The sequence below is a fragment of the Kogia breviceps genome, chromosome 1 (genome assembly GCF_026419965.1).
Source record: "Kogia breviceps isolate mKogBre1 chromosome 1, mKogBre1 haplotype 1, whole genome shotgun sequence".
In the NCBI taxonomy this organism is placed as follows: Eukaryota; Metazoa; Chordata; class Mammalia; order Artiodactyla; family Physeteridae; genus Kogia; species Kogia breviceps.
Window position 1 is genome coordinate 27,966,757 of NC_081310.1, and position 16,938 is coordinate 27,983,694.

A 16,938-nucleotide genomic window follows, 5' to 3' on the forward strand; every position below is an offset into this window, starting at 1 on the left:
GCAATGAAGTTTCCAGCCATCGGGCTTCCATTACTCTGGGTTTGGCAGGAGGAGACGGGCTTAGGTGTGAGCCAGATTGTATTCCTGGTCTCTTCACAGACTCACTTGAGATGTGAGGCATTGCATCTCTCAGGTTTTTATTTTGAGGAACTGTTTAGCTTAGAAGTTCCCACAGAGCAAGATTGCCTGGGTGCAAATTCCACTTCTTCCCTGTACTAACTCTGACTCCGGGCAACTTGTATAACCTCTTTGCTCATCTGTATAACAGAGATAATAGTATCTAACTCATTGGGTTGTTAGGAAGATTTAAAACGTTGATAAATGTAAAGGTACTAGAGCAGCCCTGATACATGGCAAGTACTAGATATGTGGGACCTATGGTTATTATCAGTATAACATTTCTTCTTATAAAATGATGATGTTAGAGTATTTTCAATTTTATTTTCTTTTTGTCTGTAGGTATAGGATGACCTCAGAAGGTACCTTATTTATCAAAAATGCAGTTCCCAAAGATGCAGGGATCTATGGTTGCCTGGCAAGTAATTCAGCTGGGATGGATAAACAGACTTCTACCCTCAGATACACTGGCAAGTATTATCAGTTTAAAAGGCAGTACAAATAGTATGAATATCATATCAAGCAATGTAAAAGTACTTTTTTGAAAATTAATATTAGGAATGAGTTATGCCCAGTTGTATAATTTGTTGTTTATTTCACACATTGATTAGAGCAAATATTGTAACTAATTAAAGTTAAAAGTTCAGGGAGTGAATAGCTTCGGTAATCAACAGAAATCAAGGAAGCTTCCAGATTATGGAAGAGTTCCAGAATGTCCGCAGAGTTCTATCCTTCCATGATTCATCTGTTCTTTGTAATATTTTACTTACAAATTAATTTTTTTTTTTTTTGGTGGTATGCGGGCCTCTCACTGCTGTGGCCTCTCCCGTTGCGGAGCACAGGCTCCGGACGCGCAGGCTCAGCGGCCATGGCTCACGGGCCCAGCCGCTCCGCGGCATGTGGGATCCTCCCGGACCGGGGCATGAACCCATGTCCCCTGCATCCGCAGGCGAACTCTCAACCACTGCACCACCAGGGAAGCCCTTACTTACAAATTAATAAATTCTGTATCCTTCCTGGTTTACCTCAACTTTCATTTTACATTTTCCACTTATGTTCATATATATATGAATTTATATATTTATACATATGAAATGTTATAATATTTCTGTTATAATTAAATATTTACAACATTTCTGTCACTTATCTAGATATTACTTTTTGCTTTTCATCTTCAGTTTTTCCCCTCCAAACTCAAACATTTATTGAAGATACACTTTATGACAACTATTCTATAATATAATATTCCATAATATAGTAGAATATAATACATTCTAAGATATATATAATATAACCAAATCTATTATAATACATAATCATATATTCTAATAATATGTAATATAGAATAGAATATTTCTTTTACTTTGGTCTTTCTTAGACAAATAAAGGGCAAGGGCATTATATGCTCAGTGTCATTTTGTAAACTGTGAGTAATTAATGACTAGCCATCCACCCTTTCTCTCCTTTTTCTTCATCATTCATAGTAAGGTAGTAAAATTGGCAGTGGAGAGGAAGGAGTGTAAAAGAGCCACAATAAAGATTGAGAATTGACGCAAGAGGGAAGAGATATGGGAACATCTGTATATGTATAACTGATTCACTTTGTTACAAAGCAAAAACTAACACACCATTGTAAAGCAATTCTACTCCAATAAAGATGTTAAAAAAAGAAAACAAGATTGAGAATTGTAGATGGTGTGTATAGATGAAGGAGGTAACAAAAATGTCACAAATACTGGACCTAAAAGCCTGGGAAGAAGTCTCATTTTTAGAAATGAGGAAGGCACGTGGTGAATAAATTTAGAAGGGAAGATGGGCTCAGATTTAGAGATGACAATTGTAAACGTTCATAGAACAGCCATGTGGAGAGGGAACAGACAATTGGGAATGGGGGTTGAAACAGATTCTGCATTGCAGAAATGAATTTTGGTTCATTCACAAAGAAACCAAAATATTCCACCCATTTATTTAACTTAGTAATCACCCAACGTATGTAAAATGTTGTGCTAGAGATTGTGGAATGTAAAATAAAAAATGTATGTCATGAGGTCCTTACTTTTCAAGAGTGTGAATAATAGGAGTGGATATATGTAAATAAATATAATAACGCAGACAAATAAGTACAAAAGTGGAAGGTTGGTGGAGGGGAAGATGTATTCTGACTTGGGAATTTGCAAACACTTCTTAAAGGAGATAGGATTTAAGCTCAGCCTGGAAGAATGAGTGGGATTTGAAGAGTTGTGGCAAAGGGCATTTCAGGCAGAGGAAAAAACTTTAGCAAAAGCAGGAAGATGGGAGGGAATAGGGCATGTTTTGGACTACCAGTGTAGCTCCATACCTTGTGATAAGTAAGGAAGTGTAATGGAGCATGAAGTTCAAAAGAAAGCCATGCCCCGGTTTATGATTTTTGAAAGCCAAACTAGGGAATTATGAAATGCAATCACCAAAGTTTACTAGCCAAGGAGTAACATGATCTTTGTGAAATTAACTCTTGGCTTTGTTTAAAACTACCTCAGTTGAAGTTAGGAAGTCCTAAAATGTTCAGTTAAGAGAAAAATATGTGCATGAACTAAAGCATTAGGCAAAGGGGTGAATCAAACAGAGCTAAGGAAAGAAGCTTTTCCTTATTTTCCTTATTTCCTTATGTAAACTCACATTTACAGAGAATGTCTGTATTTAACATCAAAGGGAAAAATAGAGTTAAAAGTGGGAGACTCTACTTTTTATAGATGCAAATTTTAGCCTTAGACTACAACTGTCTCTCTGTAGATAGACGTGAATATCCTTAAAGTCACCTAGAAAATGTACATCGATTAATTGAAATACGCATCACCTAGAAAATGTGCATCAATTAATTTCCTAAATTTTTGGACACTGTTTCATCAGAATTATTTTTTCCTAATATTCTTTTGGCCTTATAGATGATCTTTTCATCACGGACATCTGTGTGCATATACATCATAAGAGTTTATTTCTGTTTGTAAAAACTGAGATAGCCACAAGCACGTAAATAATAATAGTTTTTTTTTTTTATTGGTTCATTTAGTAAACATAAGCAGGGTGTAAGTGGCATTGTGCGAGATGTTAATTATTTGCATGTTTGTTGTTTTCAGAAGCCCCGAAGTTGATCGTAATTCAGAGTGAGCTCTTGGTTGCCCTTGGGGATACAACAGTTATGGAATGTAAAACGTCTGGTGTTCCTCCACCTCAGGTTAAATGGTTCAAAGGTACATTTCTTAAGTATGTTCATGTCTGGGTCACTTAGTATTGTTTTCTCTTTTAGATAAAAATGATTCGTTAAAAATTTGTTTTGGTGTGTGACTTAGCAGCTCCATAAAATGTGCTTATGGTCTCACTAGAGATGATAGTTCAAAATTTTGCACTCTGAATTTCAGCATTTGACATCTGGTGTGGTTTATAGGACCGTGAAAATCAAAGCAGGAAAACTTCGCCTGTGCTAATCCAGCTGAACGTTCTCTTTATTAGTTTAAGATTGTTTCCTGTAGAAAATTTTCCAAGAATACTCAGTTAATGTTTAAAATAGCTTTGCTTATTTCAGTTCACTTTGCTTAGGCTCTCACAATTAGGAAGTTTTCTAGATTCTCCAGGACGCTTTCTATAAAGAGCTCAAATAAAGACATACCTCGAAAATTACAGTTGAATGACATTTGACTGAAAGACAAATGTATTTTGTGGTCAGCTTCATCATGCATGGTAGCTGTTTATATCAAGTATAGAAATTATCTGCCTCTATTTGTGATATAAAGATTCTACCTCTGTGATTCTGTAATAAAATAACAGTAATGTGCTGCTTGTCCTTGGTGAGAATGCCCTTGGGTCCTGGTCTAGGCTCAAATGCTGACAGTAGATATCTGTATAAAATGTCCTGCTTCTGTTTTTCTCTCAGTTTTTCCAATCTATGAGAAAGAAAAATCCCCACAAACACCCTAAGAGGGAGGTTGCTAGGATTATTGAGATGCTGTTTGCAAAATACTCTTTAATCTTCAGATGAAAAATGCTAAATAGTACAAAGCACTATTGTTATGATTCTGTTTGTTAAATCACAGACATTCCCATAGCAACAGGTTGATGTCATAATTACAAAATTGTGAATTCACCTCGGGTTCAAACTCTTAGGGAACACGAGGTGAAAAGGAAAGGCTTTATGTAGAAAACAAATACTTTTCAATAATACAAATCAAATACAGGGAGGGAAACTAGGAGATAATGTCATTTTCATAGTTTTCCATGTTAAATGATTTAGTCCTCATGTTTTCTCTGAAAAGAAAGCATTTCTCGATTTGCTTCTTAATTAGGTTTCAGTCAACAAAAACTAATTTTCCTTATTTGAAAAACTTAAATCTTTAACATACAAATGAAGTAGATAAAAGTTTCAAACTCACATCTTAATTAAATAAATCCAGAAAAATATCAATCAGTAGTTTATGTTAATAATAAAAAAAAAAATCTTTAAAGTGATGGAACCTGCTGATTTCTCTGCCTGTAAATAGCTGAGTCACAGAGAGAAAGTCTTTTATTCTCCCAAGAATTCTCTTTGAATTCTCCTGAATAGTCTGTATGTCATCTTTGGTCCCACACATGGCTTGGGAGGTGAATGAGGAGTTAGGGAGCTATGCAGCCACCACATGGAAGATTCTAGAATTGACTGCCTATTAGTTTCTTTTCTCAACCAGAGACATTGGAGTTCAGTGCGCCTAGTAAATCATATCCCATTTCTCTGTTCGAGTTATGCACCAACAGAGCTAGCATGTGGGCATCTGTCAGCACAGATCATGTTGGAGGACCTGCTTCAATTGATGTTCATCACCAATATGCAGAGCTGCCCTGAACCGCAGTATCACTTCTTCTCCCAGTCCCAGGCAGGCAGTTTATTCCATAAGCAGAATCTGGATCATAAGAGAAAAGCCAGGGGACAAATTCTTCTGCATGCAAACTGGCTCCAAAAAGAAAGGGACGAGGAGGCAGCTGGACCTTTCTTTGTCACCTCTGCTGGGGATGAGACAGCAGCAAGGTCAGGAAGATCCTACCTTATGGAAACCACAGGGGGAACGAATAGTTCTTTCCCTAACCATAAGAATAACTTTTTCTTCATAGCTTTTTTTTCAGGCAGTTCTTATTGAATAAAGTAGGTGGTCATTTGTTTCTTTTTTATTTATGGTAAGAACACATGAGCTCTACCCTCTTAACAAATTTTTAAGCATACGGTATACTATTGTTACCTCTAGGCACTGTTGTACAGCAAATCTCTAGAACTTATTCATCTTGTATGATTGAAACTTTATGCCTGTTGAACAGCAGCTCCCCATTTCTCCTGCTCTGCAGCCCTTGGCAGCCATCATTCATTAATAAATTGTATTTCATTCAGACCATTTGAGAAAAGGAATTTCGTACATACAAATGCCCCCCAAAATTTTAGATTTTAGAAATGAGTAACATAAAGTGGGTTCAAAGAAGAATCAGGGACACTATTAAAATGTTGTATAAAGAATATTTCTGGTAAAATAGTAAAAAAAAATTGAATTTGTTTCTTTAGATCTGTTGTTGCTAAAGTGTAGTTGGGAATCCCTGAGGTTCCCCACAATTCTTTTCAGGGAATCCATGAGGTCAAAATTATTTTCCTGATGATACTAAGATGTTATTTGGCTTTTTCACACTCATCTCAGCTACATGATATGTGATATCCAATAAAGTGAATGCAGAAGCAAAAATGAACACTCAGCTCTCTTCTATTAAGCTAGACATTGTAGAGATTTGCAAAAATGTGAAACAATGCCACTTTTCTCACTAAGTTTCTCTTGTTCAGGGAAATTTTTTTTTATAAACTACATTTATGTTAAAATGTCATGAGTTATTAGGAAATAAATACATATGTTTTAAAAATATTCAGTTTCCTTTCTCAAATGTGAAGTACAAATAAATATAATCCACATAAACAAGAATTCATTAAAGTCCCCAGTAATTTTTAAGAGTATAAAAAGGTCTGAGACAAACATTTTTGAGCACCACTAAAGAAGCTTCAACAATTTAAAGGGTCTTATGTCAGGGAAAATGATCTCTCTGTTAGTCTTTGTATCCACAGAGGCCAGAATTGAATTTAAACTAAAGCAAAAAGAATCCTCCTTAATGGTAATGATTGTTCAATCCTAGAATAGATTGTCAGCAAAGTTTATGTATTTTACTATGTGTGTAAACATTCTTCTAATCTCATCTAATATTAAAAGTATATACTCCCTCAATCATTTTCATCTCAAAGTTCTGTATTTCTCTATGGTGTCTCAATAATTTGATTACTAACTGTTCAGTAGAAATCAAGAGAGATGACCAAAATGTGATCAACTTGCAAACTTGTTATAACCAGTGTTTTCCAATTTATATTTTGTTTCATTACTGCTATTCCTTAAACACTTTTATTTAAAAAAAAAAAAGCTACTAGCAAAAAGTATTTATTTCCTCCTGGTATATGTTCTCTGACATATACAGAAGAAATAAAGGAGAAGTAAAATCCAAAAATCTAAATGCATTTTAGTCCAAACATTTTAATGCTTGATGAACAGCTTGGTCACATTGCATTCTCCCCTAGAGGGAGGAAAGTTTATGTCAACATCATCTGCTTTTACTTATGAAAGTTTCCCAGAGGCACATAGACAAGGCTTTAGTTGCTTCTCTCATTCTCGCATGGTATCCAGTAGCAAGCTTAAAAGGATGATTGGGGTTTTAAATGTTGGAATGCTGAAAAATACTTTATTTTTGGCACTGACAGTTGCTAATGTAATTTTTTTGTTTTTAAATTTATGGCTCCTTTGACCTCTTCTCCTCCCCAAATTATAAAAACAAAAGGAGAATTGTTTGTTGCTCTGAGTCTGTTGGTGGATGCTTTATGTAGTGTCCTAGAGAATTACTAGCTCTGGGGTTTTAGCCTGTTAAAAACTAAGGGAGTTTCTTCCACAGTCCTTCGTCCCAGGGCACATGGCTAAGCTAGTATATGGCATTTTGGAGAGTACCTCTTCAGACTTGACATCTGGGCATGCTGTGAAACCCTAAGGCAATGGCCCTTAAACCTCCTGGAATTTTTTAGGATCCCCACAAAGAGTTTGACATCACCCTTTACAAAAACAAACAAAAAAGATACGGACACTAAGCTGCCACTTAAACATCAGTACTAGGTAATTTTGTATGACATTTGTCATCCTGGTGAAATTCGTTCTTTGATGAGGGGAAACCTTGGAGGAAGGGAAGCCTAAGGAAAGGCTTTGTTGAGACATTGCCTGCCTTCAAATAGAAATGGTTCTCAGGGGATCTGAGGCACTGCAGGGACAGGTAACCCAGCAATAACTCATCTTTCTTGGGTCATTCTACCCTCATACCGAGGTCAAACTCAGTATCTGGTTCCATCCTCCACTCATTTATCCCCTGCCTGCTTCTTCCAAAAAAACCTCTAACTCCAACTTAAAGAACTTTGATGCCTAATACAGATTTAGTAGAGGTATCCTGGGAGATTTATATAACAATACTCCTCTCTGGCCATTGTCAAGAGTTCCTCATCCATTCTTTCTCTTCTCTCAGCAAGCTCTTCCCTACACTCGCTAGCCAGCTGTGTTTCCTACTTCCCCAGCCATCCTTAGAATCCTCTCAGGCAGCTCATACCTTTCACAAGACAAAATCTGACTGAGAACATTCAGCAAACCAGAAACCTTGTCATTAGCGAAACTAAGAACACCCATAGTCTCTGAAGCATTTCCTGGGTAATTGAAATTCATCCTGCCACAAAGATGGTAGAAACCTCATTTCAACCTTCATCTTCCCATTCCCTTCTTACCTAACACAGCCACGGTGACAGCTGCCACTATTTCCTAGTCCCCCAACATAGCTTCAAAGAGTTTGTTCTCAGTTAGGTACATATACGGTAGGAAATATTTGTACATAATTCATTTAGGGCCTGATTTTTGACTTTAGATTAGCCTGTGGAATTATACAGACTAATAAATCAGCTCATTACCAAGAAACACTTCATTCTTTCATTGCATAAACATTGTTTAAGTGTCTGCACTGTGCAAGACACTTGTATTTAAAAACTACAATCGTTTTCTTCAGAAGTTTTGCAATCAAATCAATAGCGAACTATGTAAACTTTTAACTGTTTAATGTTCTCTGCTTTGTTTTGACTTAGGGGATCTTGAGCTGAGGCCCTCACCATTTCTCATTATTGACCCTCTCTTGGGACTTTTGAAGATTCAAGAAACTCAAGATCTGGATGCTGGTGATTATACGTGTGTTGCTCTCAATGATGCCGGAAGAGCAACTGGCAAGATAACTCTGGATGTTGGCTGTAAGCATCCCATCTCTGATAGACAAGTTTGTATTGAAATTGACCTGGTATTTCTTGACACTAATAACTTTGAAGCAGTTGGTGGACATATTTGTCAGAATGGCGAAATTAGAGTTAGCATTTCAGGTTATTAATATAATAATGATAGTTAGCATATACCAAGTTGTTTTTCTATTTACCATGCACTGTGCTAAGAACTTGTATATGCATTATATCATTAAACCCTCATAACAATCTTAAGAGGAAGATACTATAATTTTCTCTGTTATATAGGTAAGGAAACAGAAGCTTAAAAAGGCTAAGCAACTTGACCAGGGTCAAGAGCTATGGAGGGACAGAGCCTGGATATTTGAATCGAGGTTGTTTGATTTCAGAGAATGTAGGCTTCACTGGTCTGTCATCTGTGGCCAAACATTTTCCTATCAGGAGTCATCCATTTGGACACCAAATTCCTAAGTATTAACATCTGGAGGCCAAAACTTAGACTTTGGCCCTAGACCATAATTTGGAGATGTTGATGACAGTAAAGGTAGCAGATTGTTCTCTTACTTTTTCTTTTTAATTCACTAGCAATGACTCCTCTATGTATAAAACAAAGTAGAAACTACAGATAAATGTCAATCACAATATGAATGATACAGCATGTGCATGACAACTTTAGTTGGATTACTCAAGAAGTTTGGCCCTCCCTCCTCCTTCATCTCTCCATCTCATGTTTCTTGAAAAATAAAATTACACAGTTTGGTAACAAATGAAGTAAAACAGAGCTTGTTTCATGTGAAAATGAACCTGGCAGCTTAATTTTAACAGATAAGTCAAATGTTTGCATCACTTAAATTTATAAAATATGACATTTCATTAAATTGTATTTTCATTTATGCATGATGATTTTCATGCCAAAGCTGTTTTTTTAACAAAAGTTAAGAACTATAAAGAAAATACATTTTTTATTTAGAATAAAGTTAATACAAAACATTTTAGTTCTACTATCTTTGTTCTTTAAATGAAAATCATGACCCTCTAAGCTTTGTATTTTATTTCATATAAACTAAACTTTTTTTTCCTGCTGGGATCTTTTATGATCCCCATGTCCCTAGGTTGTCTGGTGAACACTCTGTATTCCCGGTGATTATGCCCTTGGGGTAGAAGCAACAAAGCTGAAAATGGCCACAAAGACCACTGTAGAATCTGTGTAGGGCACAGCAAGATGTGTTTGAACCATGACTAAACTCTGTGGTTATTAAGAGAAGTGTCTTGGAAATAAGATTAGAATCTCTGGGTGGAGGGTCTCTTAATCTACCAGCAGAGTGTGAAATACAAGAAATGCTTTTAGAAATATAAGGCCCAAATGAAGAGGGTGATTAGACACAGAATTCTTGTTTTCAAGAAATATACAAAGTTTCACTTCTCAACATTTTCTAGTTTTGCTTCTCTCTCTTTCCTGCACAGATATTTTCTGTTCACCCAATGTTCTTGTAGAGTTGTCTAGCTCTAGAAGGAAGAGTGAAATAGCCCAGCAAAAAGGGAATGACACCCTCAACCCCTCCAAGATTGTAGAAAATCTAAACATCTTACATGTTTCTTGGCTTACTTACTATCTTCTTGAAAACTTTTTAGCTTCTGGACTTTCCAGGTTCTGTCTTCGGATTAGTGACAAACCATATAAGGGTTAGGTCTGTCTGTGCTGGAGTGACTTGGAGTAGATAGGAAACATCCTAACAACAGTTTTATATTTATCCCTTATTCCTTGAACTGAATTTTGTTTTATCTCCACTCATATTCAAGATCTTCACTCTCAACGACCCTTTCTAAAACAATGGCTTCCTTAACTTTTATTCCAGTAATTGTCCTGATGGAACTACTTACATAAACTCTATTGTTTGCTTAGTGTAACCTTGATCATTGTTAAAAGTTGCCAAATAACTTAATATTAACATCAGTACCATTCATGTTTCTGCTCTGCCTTAACTATTTCCTTATTCACCATTAGAATTCTGATCATTGTAGTAGCTTACAAAGTTTGACTAGACCTTTTCTGTGTCCACATAAAACTATTGCTACATATCCTAGCAGATAGAGGATGTAACTGCCAAGCACCGCGCAAATCACAGTTGCATGATAGTTGTGATTATTGCTATTAGGTTTAAAAGCAAACAAACAAAAGAACAAGTTTTCCCTAGAATTTATATAGTGTTTAAGAGAATGAGCTCTAGAAAGGGACTGGGTTTTCTAGCTGACTTTTAACAGTTACCTACCTGATAGGTTGGTTGTAAAGATGAAATGAGGTATTACCGCCTATGTGCATTCAGCATGTCAGCGGTTACTGCTTTTCCTCCAAAGATGCTTAATGGATGTGTATCAAATAGGTGAATATTAACTTTACAAACTGAATGGTCCCTTTGATTCTTTGAGTCTTGAAAAATAATATAAAAATGCATATATAATAGTGGTATAGCGTTTAAGATTAAGCATTGTGCTTTTAATACGATAGTCACTGTTTCAACTTGATTTTTTTAAAAAAGGGCTTGAGACAATTTAAGTACTATAATTAGTGGTGCATAAAATTATTCATTTGAGTTCCAAAACTACGGGGCATAAATTTAAGTAGATTATGACTTAAGAAGAAAAACTTGCTTTTATCCATATCATGTAACTAGTTGGACTTTCAGATTGTTTTTGTGGGCCTATTATTTCACATAAACAATACTAGATCAAAAAGTAATCATAAAAAGGCCATTTAATGTTATTCATGAGTTCTAGCTTCTTGTAGTGAGTCTCCGTTATGGACAATTCAGGTCAATGTTCAGGGAATGTTACCAATGCTTTTCATCCTTTTTTAAAAGGGTGTCATTTGGAAGAGAAGAAGATTGGCTACATCAAATAAAAAGTTGGCCTGGCAGTGACTTTATTTGCAGCATTCCACACCGCAGAGCGTGATGTTTTAGACTTAGACTGTGGTTTCATGTTTTGTGGTTTGGTAGAACCAAAACAGTATGTTCAGCCATTTTAGGAAAGAAAATCTCAGTTTGACTAATCTATTGCAAGAGTTGCCATAGTGGGGATAGATTTAATTATCACTAAAGGAACTAGAATAATTTTGTAGACTAGGTGTCAGAGCAAGTTGGTCAATCTGTTTGTAACTTTTATATTTTCAAAATAATGTGTGCACACAGCCATATCCACCTGTAAGAGACAACAGAGCTGTACCGTGCTTTAACCCTGTTCAGTCCTCAAAGTGCTTGCACACAAATATTTAGGGGATCACAGAGGATCCAGCATAATAAATCCAACAGACTGTATGCAGAAGCCAAAATTGAAGCTAACATTAGATACATTAAACTCCAGAACTATGATTTAATAAATTAACTATACAATATTTATGATCATTGATAGTTTATAGTTGGGTGATTACTACATGCTAAATGATTAATAATGATTCTCTCTTTTAACAGCGTGAGATAGGATATGTTATCGCCCTTTTGTTCATGGGGAAATTTAAACTGGGGGAGGTAAAATGATTTTCCAAGTTTATAGACTAAGAAATAGTGGAGCTGCGATTTGAAACCACCTGGTGGGCTGTAGCTTCCCTAAGCTACTTCTCTAAGCAGCTCCTCTGTACAAGTTCCATATTTTGTACTATAATCACTTCTGCTTCCTTTCCTATTGGTTTTGTTAATCTGCTTACCATCCACCCAATGTAATTCACTTGGAGTCTGAATTGGCCACACTCAGGAGTAGGAAGTACTTAAAAGGCTTCTTGGCATGAGGTAGGAGCTGCTTCATTTTGATGTTTGCTTGTCATTGATGCTGTCCTGGCTGTTTACCTAGTGCCTGGTACTCTCATTTGCCTTGTTTTCTGGTACCAGTACATTTATTCCCTGACCTTGTGCTTGTCTTGTGCCTGACACTCTTCCCAAAGCTTCATCACCACTGGTGACTTCTCTAATCTTAATTGAGTTTTATGGGCACAACTTGAGCTTCACTTACCCTTTTTTTTTTTTTTTTAAATAGATCTTTACTGGAGTATAATTGCTTCACAATACTGTGTTAGTTTCTGTTGTACAACAAAGTGAATCAGCCATATGCATACATATGTCCCCATTTCCCCTCCCTCTTTAGCCTCCCTCCCATCCTCCCTATCCCTCCCCTCTAGGTCATTGAAAAGCACCTAGCTGATCTCCCTCCCTGTGCTATGCTGCTGCTTCCCACTAGCTAACTATTTTACATTTGGTAGTGTATGTATCTCGATGCTACTCTCACTTTGCCCCAGCTTCCCCCTCCCACCCCATGTCCTCAAGTCCATTCTCTATGTCTACAGCTTTATTCCTGCCCTGCAACTAGATTCATCAGTACCATTTTTTTTTTTTTTTTAAGATTCCATATATGTGCGTTAGCATATGGTATTTGTATTGCTCTTTCTGACTTCACTCTGTATGACAGACTCTCGGTCCAACCACCTCACTACAGATAACTCAATTTTGTTTCTTTTTATGGCTGAGTACTATTCTGTTGTATATATGTGCCACATCTTCTTTATCCATTCATCTGTTGATTGACATTTAGGTTGGTTCCATGTCCTGGCTATTGTAAATAGAGCTGCGATGAACATTGTGGTACACATCTCTTTTTGAATTATGGTTTTCTCAGGGTATATGCCCAATAGGGGTATTGATTGGTCATATGGTAGTCCTATTTTTAGTTTTTTAAGGAACCTCCATACTGTTTTCCATAGTGGTTGTATCAATTTACATTCCCACCAACAGCGCAGGAGGGTTCCCTTTTCACCACACCCTTTCCAGCATTCATTGTTTCTCAATGTTTCGATAATGGCCATTCTGACCAGCATGAGGTGATACCTCATTGTAGTTTTCATTTGCGTTTCTCTAATAATTAGTGATGTGGAGCAGCTTTTCATGTGCCTCTTGGCCATCTGTTTGTCTTCCTTGGTGAAATGTCTGCTTAGGTCTTCTGCCCATTTTTTAACTGGATGGTTTGTTTTTTTGGTATTGAGTTCCATGAGCTGTTTGTAAATTTTGGAGATTAATCATTTGTCTGTTGTTTCATTTGTAAATATTTTCTCCCATTCTAAGGGTTGTCTTTTTGCCTTGTTTATGGTTTCCTCTGCTGTGCAAAAGCTTTTAAGTTTAATTAAGTCCCATTTGTTTATTTTTGTTTTTATTTCCGTTACTCTAGGAGGTTGGTCAAAATAGATCTTACTGTGGTTTATGTCAAAGAGTATTTTTCCTGTGTTTTCCTCTAAGAATTTTATAGTGTCTGGTCTTACATTTAACTCTTTGATCCATTTGGAGTTTATTTTTGTGTATGGTGTTAGGAAGTGTTCTAATTTCATTCTTTTACATGTAGCTGTCCAGTTTTCCCAGAACTCTGTACTGAAGAGGCTGTCTTTTCTCCATTGTATGTTCTTCTCTCCTTTGTTGTAAATTAGGTGCCCATATGTGTGTGGGTTTATCTCTGGCCTTTCTATCTTGTACCTGATAGATCTATCAGGTACAAGATATTGATCTATATTTCTGTTTTTGTGCCAGTACCATACTGTCTTGATTACTGTAGCTTTGTGGTATAGTTTGAAGTCAGGAAGCCTGATTCCTCCAACTCCATTTTTCTTTCTCAAGATTGCTTTGGCTGTTCGGGGTCTTTTGTGTTTCCATACGAATTGTAAACATTTTTGTTCTAATTCTGTGAAGAATGCCATTGGTAGTTTGATAGGGATTGCACTGAATCTGTAGATTGCTTTGTGTAGTATAGTCATTTTCACAATATTGATTCTTCCAATCCAAGAACATGGTATATCTCTCCATCTGTTTGTATCATCTTTAATTTCTTTCATCAGTGTCTTATAGTTTGCTGCATACAGGTCTTTTGTCTCCCTAGGTAGGTTTATTCCTAGGTATTTTTTTCTTTTTGTTGCAGTGGTAAATGGGAGTGTTTCCTTAATTTCTCTTTCAGATTTTTCATCATTAGTGTATAGGAATGCAAGAGATTTCTGTGCCTTAATTTTGTATCCTGCTACTTTACCAAATTCATTGATTAGCTCTAGCAGTTTTCTGGTGGCATCTTTAGGATTCTCTATGTATAATATCATGTCATCTGCAAACAGTGACAGTTTTACTTCTTCTTTTCCAATTTGTATTCCTTTAATATCTTCTTATTCTCTGATTGCTGTGGCTATGACTTCCACAACTATGTTGAATAAGAGTGGCGAGAGTGGACATCCTTTTCTTTTTCCTAATCTTAGTGGAAATGCTTTAAGTTTTTCACCATTGGAGTATGATGCTTACTGTGAGTTTGTCATATATGGCCTTTATTATTTTGCAGTGGGTTCCCTCTGCCCATTTTCTGGAGAGTTTTTATCATAAATGAGTGCTGAATTTTGTCAAAAGCTTTTTCTGCATCTATTGAGATGATCGTATGGTTTTTATTCCTTAATCTGTTAATGTGGTGTATCACATTGATTGATTTGTGTATATTGAAGAATTCTTGCATCCCTGGGATAAATCCCATTTGATCATGGTGTATGATCCTTTTAATGTGTTGTTGGATTCTGTTTGCTAGTATTCAGGATTTTTGTATCTATTTTCATCAGCAATATTGGTCGACAATTTTCTTTTTTTGTGATATCTTTTTCTGGTTTTGATATCAGGGTGATGGTGGCTTTACAGAATGAATTTGGGAGTGTTTCTCCCTCTGCAATTTTTTGGTAGAGTTTGAGAAGGATCAGTGTTAGCTCTTCTCTAAGTGCTTGATAGAATTCACCTGTGAAGCCATCTGGTACTGGACCTTTGTTTTTGGAAGATTTTTAATTATGGTTTCAATTTCATTAGTTGTGACAGGTATGTTTATATTTTCTAATTCTTCCTGGTTCAGTCTTGGAAAAATTGTACCTTTCCAAGAATTTGTCCATTTCTTCGTGGTTATCCATTTTATTGCCATAGAGTTGTTTGTAGTAGTCTCTTATAATCTTTTGTATTTCTGTGTTTTGAGTTGTGATTTCTCCTTTTTCATTTCTAATTTTATTCATTTGCATCCTCTCCATTTTTTTCTTGATGCGTCTGGCTAAGAGTTTACCAATTTTGTTTATCTTCTCAAAGAAACCCCTTTTAGTTTTATTGATCTTTGCTATTGTTTTCTTAGTTTCTATTTCATTTATTTCTGCTCTGATCTTTATGAGTTCTTTCCTTCTACTGACTTTGGGTTTTCTTTGTTCTTCTTTTTCTAGTTTTAAGTGTAGGGTTATATTGGTTATTTGAGGTTTTTCTTGTTTCTTGAGGTGAGATTGAATTGCTATCAGCTTCTCTCTTAGAACTGCTTTTTCTACGTCCCATAGTTTTTGGGTCGTTGTGTTTTCGTTGTCATTTGTTTCTGTGTATTTTTTTAATTTCTTCTTTGATTTCTTCAGTGATCTCTTGGTTATTTAGAAATGCATTGTTTAGCCTCCATGTGTTTATGGTTTTTATAGTTTTGTTCCTGTAATTGGTTTCCATCTCATAGCATTGCGGTCAGAAAAGATGATTGATACGATTTCAGTTTTCTTAAATTTACCAGCGCTTGATTTTTGACCCATGATGTGATCCTGGAGAAGATGTGTTTTGTCTGCACTTGAGAAGAAAGTGTATTCTGCCACTTTTGGGTGGAATGTTCTATAAATATCAATTAAATCTATCTGGTCTATTGTGTCATTTAAAGCTTGTGTTTCCTTATTTATTTTCTGTTTGGATGATCTGTCCATTGGTGTAAGTGGGGTGTTAAAGTCCCATACTATTATTGTGTTACTGTCGATTTCTCCTTTCATGGTTATTAGCATTTGCCTTATGTATTGAGGTGCTCCTATGTTGGGTGCATAAACATTTATAATTGTTATATCTTCTTGGATTGATCCTTGATCATTATATAATGTCCCTCCTTATCTTTTATAAGTCTTTATTTTAAAGTCTATTTTATCTGATATGAGTATTACTAATCCAGCTTTCTTTTGATTTCCATATGCATGGAATATCTTTTTCCATCCCTTCACTTTCAGTCTGTATGTGTCCCTAGGTCTTAAGTGGGTCTCTAGCAGACAGCATATATATGGGTCTTGTTTTTGTATCCATTCCGCCAGTCTGTGTCTTTTGGTTGGGACATTTAATCCATTTACATTCAAGGTTATTATCAATATGTATATTCCTATTACCATTTTCTTAATTGTTTTGGGTTTGTTTTTGTGGGTCTTTTTCTTCTCTAGGTGTTCTTCTAGGTGTTTCCTGCCTAGAGAAGTTTCTTTAGCATTTGTCGTAAACCTGGTTTGGTGGTGCTGAATTCTCTTAGCTTTCGCTTGTCTGAAAAGCTTTTGATTTCTCCATTGAATCAGAATGAGATCCTTGCTGGGTAGAGTAATCTTGGTTGTAGGTTTTTCTCTTTCATCACTTTAAGTATATCCTTCTACTCCCTTCTGACTTGCAGAGTTTCTGCTAAAA

The 16,938-nt window shown here is 36.0% G+C and overlaps 1 protein-coding gene across 1 annotated transcript in view; it reads left to right on the top strand.

The window, feature by feature from the left end:
• The window catches only part of HMCN1 (hemicentin 1), a 517,679-nt gene that overhangs the window by 239,290 nt on the left and 261,451 nt on the right, over nt 1–16,938 (top strand). The window contains exons 13-15 of the mRNA XM_059076723.2: nt 460–587; nt 3,231–3,344; nt 8,306–8,464. Of these exons, the coding sequence (XP_058932706.1) occupies nt 460–587; nt 3,231–3,344; nt 8,306–8,464 (401 nt within the window). The remainder of the gene's footprint in view (nt 1–459; nt 588–3,230; nt 3,345–8,305; nt 8,465–16,938) is intronic.